This window comes from Eptatretus burgeri, chromosome 7 (assembly GCF_056783735.1).
Source record: "Eptatretus burgeri isolate ZD-2024b chromosome 7, Ebu_testis_v1, whole genome shotgun sequence".
NCBI lineage: Eukaryota > Metazoa > Chordata > Myxini > Myxiniformes > Myxinidae > Eptatretus > Eptatretus burgeri.
In genome coordinates this window covers 9,617,531-9,623,789 of record NC_140967.1, presented here as the reverse complement: position 1 = coordinate 9,623,789, position 6,259 = coordinate 9,617,531, and the positions used below count along the sequence as shown (strand labels likewise).

Genomic DNA, 6,259 nt, shown 5'->3' with positions numbered 1-6,259 from the left:
AATTTGCTCTCTCATGCACAGATTATCCCATCTCGTTTTCAGTTGTCGTACCCTTCCTCCAGCCCATGGTACACTGAAGCTTGTGGTGAGGCAGTTGTCCTGAAACAACTTGCATTCATTTTATGGAAGGCAAATCCCGCTATGGTCAGGTCAGGTTCGATCTGTGACCTGCTACAGGTACCATGTAAACCTGCACTAACCTGTTCCATGGTCGGGTTGTCGGCGACTAAACCGTCTCCCCCACCAGGTTTTCTGGTGAGGGGGGTGTTTGGATATGGACACCCAGCAGGATTAAAAACAAAACCTGTCAAAGGGCGGAGGAGCTCCTTGTTAGCCAACGGCCATCCATATCTAGTGCCCAACTGTGTCTGCGGACGTCCTCCTGCAGTTGGGTTACTTTTTTATTAGGAGGTTGGTGGCAGGATTTGCACTCCGGCCACCGTAAAACCCCTCATTCCGCAAAATGAAAAAAGGCAAAAAAATCTGAAAACCCACTCCGTGGGAGTACCTCCTGTGCAGCTTCCCTTCGCAGGGCAGCTCACCGGATGACGGGATTGGGGCAAAGCCTTCGGGACCCCCAATCTTTGATAGGAGGGAAACGACGGGGTAACATCCCTGGGTCAGATTGCGGGAGAGTGTGTCGGAGTGGTGCTGAGGTGTCGTCCACCAGACGACGGTCTCCTTGGGTTAACCTGAGGCGGTCCCTTCGGGTGGGTACCTGGAATGTCCTATCCCTAAGAGAGGATGATCACCTGTCTGTTATCATCTGAGCTCAAGCGTTTGGACATCGGGATTGCAGCTCTCTCTGAGGTTCGGAGACCGGATTGCAGCGAGATAATGGTGGGTGGTTACACCTACTATTGGTCTGGTCGCTCTGATGGTTACCATACCCAAGGAGTTGCTGTAGCTGTGTCCAATAAGCTGACCCCAATGATAATTGAGGTAACACTGGTCAACGAGCGTATTATGAGATTAAGGATTCGTCACTCCTTCGGTGTCATTTCCCTGGTCTTATGCTCCGACTGAGGCGAGTGATCTCACCGTGAAGGATACATTCTACGCCACACTCGAGTCTGTGGTTGATCAGTGCCCCAGACGAGATACACTTCTAGTCTTGGGGGATTTCAATGCATCGACTGGAACTGATAGGGATGGTTATGAGGTGTGTGTTGGTCCCCATGGGTCAGGAACTATGAACCAGAATAGCACTAAGTTCCTTGACTTAGGGTGGCTGGTTCATTGTTTCAGCGCCCACAAGCTCATCGCTGGACTTGGTATTCCAACGCTGGCGGTGTGGCAAAGGAGATTGACCATGTCCTCATTGACGGTCGTTGTAGGATGATCCAGAACTGCAGGGTCTACCGGAGTGCTCAGTTCCTCAATACTGACCACAGGCTTGTTGTAGCAACTCTAAAGCTGCACCTTAAATCCTGGAGAATGGTACCATCCCAGCCTAGGCTGGATGTTGCCAAGCTCAGGGATGAGAGAGTAGCTGAGGAGTTTGCGAACAGGCTGAGTGGACACTTGGGGGGTCTGGGTGCTTTGGGGGGTCCTGAAGAGTTGTGGAGCGCCTTCAAGACCACCGTCCTTGATGTTGCCGGTGGATGTCTTGGAACTCACCGCAGGGCAAAGAAGAATTTTGTCTCTCAAGAGACACTGGATACCATTGATCAGAGTCGCAGGGCCAGGCTGAATGGCAGAGCTGAGCTGTTCAGGGAGCTGAGGCGTAAAACTGTACGTGCACTGAGGGTGGACAAGGAGGCCTATGTGCGAGGAATCTGTGAGGGGGTAGAGCATCTCCTGTGGACAGGTGATTCTCGTCCCGCTTACAGGGGAATTCGCGCATTACGTTCATCCAAGCCCATCCCTCGGAGCACTGCAGTTCGAGCAGAGAGTGGTAGGCTCTTGACAGAGGAGTCTGAAGTGAAGGCCCGCTGGGCCGGTTACTTTGAGCGGTTGTACCAGGCTGATCCCCCAGCTGTCGAATTGGACGTCAAGGGTGTTACAATCCCTGTTGCTGACCCTCGAATCAACTGTGGTCCACCTTCGCTTGTGGAAACACGGGCTGCGGTGAACCAGTTGAAACGGGGAAAAGCTCCAGGAATCTGTGGCATTCATGCCGAACTTCTCAAGGCTGGTGGAAGTGCTGCACTCGTGTCGTTGCATGCAGTTTTGTGCTCTGCCTGGAACACAGGCATCATCCCAACTGATTGGAAGAGGGGCCTTGTTGTCCCTCTCTGGAAAGGGAAGGGTGATCGCCAAGACTGCAACAACTACCGAGGGGTGACGCTGCTCTCAGTGCCGGGCAAGGTCTTTGCTCGGATAAGTCTTGATAGGGTTCGCCACCATCTGCTTGAGCACCAGCGTCCAGTCAGGCTTTACACCAAAGAGGTCAACGATTGACCGTATCCTTGCCCTTCGTGTCCTCACCGAACGCAGACGAGAGTTTCGGCAGGGGCTGCTTGCAGCCTATGTTGATCTCTGTAAAGCGTTCGATTCAGTGAATCGGGATGTCCTCTGGATGATTCTTGGTCTTCGTGGGGTGCCACCAAAACTGATCGATCTGATGTCTGAACTCTACTCTGGTACTGAGAGTGCTGTGAAGTGTGGTGGTACCACCTCTGACTTATTTCCAGTTGTTACTGGAGTTTGTCAGGGATGTGTACTTGCCCCCACACTTTTCAGCACTTGTATGGACTGGATTTTAGGGAGGATGTCGGAGAGATCAAGTTGCGGTGCATCGTTTGGGAATGTCAAGATCTCGGACCTTGATTTCGCAGACGATGCAGTCATCTTTGCGGAGACTTTAGACATCCTTTTGGGGGCCCTCGAGGTGCTGAATGAGGAGTCGGAGCCGCTGGGATTACGGGTTTCTTGGGTCAAAACTAAGATCCAGGCTTTCGGTGACATCTTGGATGCTGCTGTCCTGTCTGTGTCTGTTTGTGGTGAGGATGTTGAGGTCGTGGAGAGATTCACTTACCTTGGCAGTGATATTCATGTCTCTGCTGGCTGCGAGTCAGAGGTCAATAGACGTCTGGGTCGGGCCTGGGGAGTCATGGATTCACTGGATCATGGGGTGTGACGCTGCCGGTACCTGTGCGGGAGGACGAAAGTCTGAGTCTTCAGGTCCTTGGTACTTCCAGTCTTGCTCTGTGGGTGCGAGACTTGGACTCTGACCAAGGATCTGAGACGGAGACTTAATTCCTTCGGTACCAGGTGTCTTCGAAGAATCCTTGGCTATCGCTGGTCGGATTTTGTGTCCAACGAGCGGTTGCTGAGAGAGACTCGGATGAGATTTGTTACCTGCATAGTCCGTGAGCGTCAGTTGCGGCTGTATGGACATGTGGCTCGTTTTCCTGACGCTGATCCTGCTCACCAGATTCTCTCAGCGAGGGAGTCTCATGAGTGGAGGAGGCAAGTGGGCCGACCACGTGCCTCATGGTTGCAGCAGGTTGACCATCATCTCAAGGAGATGGGGATGGGCCTGGCATCTGCCTGGGGGATGGCCAGACGGAGGCCCCTGGAGTCCCGGCGGAAAGTGGACGCAGCGACGCGCTGTTCTGGCACATGCTCCCATACCTGACCTGACCTGAAATTCCACTGAAGGCAATCTCATTTCCTTCCACAAAGCTCGGAACAAGTGTGTGTCTACCCTGGAAACAACATCTTTCAAATCTCAAGTCTGAACTCTCAAACCTGTCTCCCTCCTCCAAATCCTGGTGGTGTCTGGTGATGTCTGTTTCTGGTGTATGCTCCCCCTCCATCCCTTCCCTTTCTTCAAGTGGTTGCATAGCTGACACTGCACGTGAAAAGGCTGAATGCCTAAACTCCGTGTTTGATTCAAAGTCTTGTGTCCCAAACCCATTGCTTTCTCTCCCCACTTTACCCAGTCGCACTCAACTGTCCCTGGACTCTGTGTCCTTTTTTTTGACAAAGTGTAGAGCTTGCTGTCAAACCTCGACTCAGATTCTGCAACCGGTCCAGACGGCATCAGCCCACATGTCCCACAAACCTGCTCCTCTGCTCTTGCTCACCCTCTCTCTGTTCTAGTCACCCTCTCATTTGCTCAAGGTCATCTGCCATCTGCTTTGAAATCAGCAAACATTACCGCCCTGCATAAAAAGGTGCAAAAACAGATCGCTGCAACTCCCGACCAATCAGCCTTCTCCCAATCATAAGCAAGGTTATGGAATCCATCATCGCTTCAGACATAGGGGGTGGGGATATTATCCTGCCATGAAAGGTTATGGCTGATACTGAGGCCAAGGAGTACTAGGGACTGTACCTTTTACAGTGGCTGTCCAGATAAGTGGATTGGATAATTTAATTGCCAATCCTTCAGCTGTGGAGAGACGGGTGAGAACGTGTGACTTGCCGGCAATGAACGTATAGTTGCCCATCCAAGAAGGACCTGTGTAGGAGATAGGATATGATGATAGGGGTGAAGGTAAACTTCAGACACCTGTTCAGTTGACTCCTAACTTATTTAATACTTTGAAAACTATAGTAAGGAATGCAAAAGAGAAACAGGAAAATAATGGTTATTCACTTTTCTTTAAACTTCACAACACGTGTGTATCATTTGTCCAGCAACCTTCAACGTTTGGCCCACCGTCGAGCGGTCTCTTCCATGTGCATCTTTTACTGCGACAACCACAGTCAATGCTCTGTCAAACTTTCTGTCCTTTCACCTCTTCGTTCTGTTCACAACACCCATCGAGGTTCTTCTCCTCACCCTTTCTGCATTGATGTCCCTTCTTTCCATACAAATCCCTGTGCCTCCTCCTCCGTATTCCCCTGCATTACTTCTCTTTGGAACAGCTTCTTCAGCAGCATGTTCCCAAATTCTATCCACTTGCAGCAATTTGTCATAAATTGATCGTCTTGATCTTTGGTCTACATCTGGCTTTGGAGGCCATTTTTATTGGTGGTTTTAACATTTGGGATTGTTCACCATCGTTCCAAATGCTACTCAAGTCCATTAGTGAGATTAATAATAAATAAATAAAAACTGAGAAGGGGGTGGTGGGGCTTGGAGTCTCCAGCCCACACGGGAAAATAATGCAAAGCATTTGTACCTAGCACAATGCATTCGGCTGTATATCCAGCGTACTGCAGCAGAACATGGAACGATGATTAAGTGCTTTGTCTCCGTCTTGTGTTGGGGGCCAGTTTTATAGGTGACTTTGGCTTGGTAGTCTTTAAATAGATATGTGGTGAGGATGTGAAGTTGACTTGGATAGGTCATGTCTATGCACTGCACTAGATTAGATTCTGATCTTCTCCAGGACTCTGATGGATGCAGCTACGACCAATCAGCCATTGAGATGAGACAATGGTCGATCCATCCATCCATTGGGACCATACTCTGTGTAGAGCATTGATATTGGTGCTGCCAAAGCAGTCTCCTTGGCTATTGGGCACAATCCTGGACAGGTCGCCACTCTGGCACAGGATACCAGCAAGCTGGCACTCATTTTGCCAACCCCAGGATGATAAGCAGAGTCAACCTCATCTGGTATTAATTGTTAGCCGAGTGGGATTCGAATTCAGGATGCTAGGATCCCAAGCCCACCACTCTAACCATTACGCCCAGGCATACAATGGTCGATTTCTTGTAGAATTATCAGAAAAATGATAAATAGGGTTTTCTGGAGAAGCAAAGAGGTTGTTTTACGCAAACGGAATATAATTTGATCTAAAATGCTGGCTTGGGTCATGCCGGTTCCCTACGGTTGAGAAGACGAGCAATATTTCAAACTGTTTCTTGTTTTCTTCTTTTCCAATTCCTTCACCGTCTTTGTGGTAGGATTTGACTTCGGCATACGGCAAAATGGAAGCCCCGTACATCATGTGTCACTTCCCCCTTGGGCGCGAAGTGACCCACGCCTGTTTGTGCTGATACACCGGCAGGCCCTCGAGTCTGATCACATGTCGCTCACGCTCTGTCACTGGATTGACCTTGTATTTGGACACAAACAGAAGGGTCGGGCCGCTGTACAGGCCATCAACGTGTTCCATCCAGCGGTATGAAAATAATTATTGGCCTGTTTGTAAGTCATGATAATACCTGTTTTTACAATTTCAACCCATCATCGAAATTATATCGTGGTTTGTAAGCACCTTGGAGCTGCCTCCAGCGCATAATTTTGAAGTAGGATCATTTTTTTAATTTGCATGATCTAAGGCTCGTTGTGGAGCTGATGCACACGCACGCACGCAGGCACGCGCACACACACACACACACACACACACACAC

The 6,259-nt window shown here is 50.0% G+C and overlaps 1 protein-coding gene across 7 annotated transcripts in view; it reads left to right on the top strand.

Moving 5' to 3' along the window:
• LYST (lysosomal trafficking regulator) overlaps nt 1–6,259 on the top strand; it is a 346,449-nt gene that overhangs the window by 317,013 nt on the left and 23,177 nt on the right. For all 7 annotated transcript variants that reach the window (XM_085887393.1, XM_085887392.1, XM_085887391.1 and 4 more), the window contains one exon: nt 5,810–6,027. In XM_085887393.1, coding sequence (XP_085743519.1) covers nt 5,810–6,027 — 218 coding nt within the window. The remainder of the gene's footprint in view (nt 1–5,809; nt 6,028–6,259) is intronic.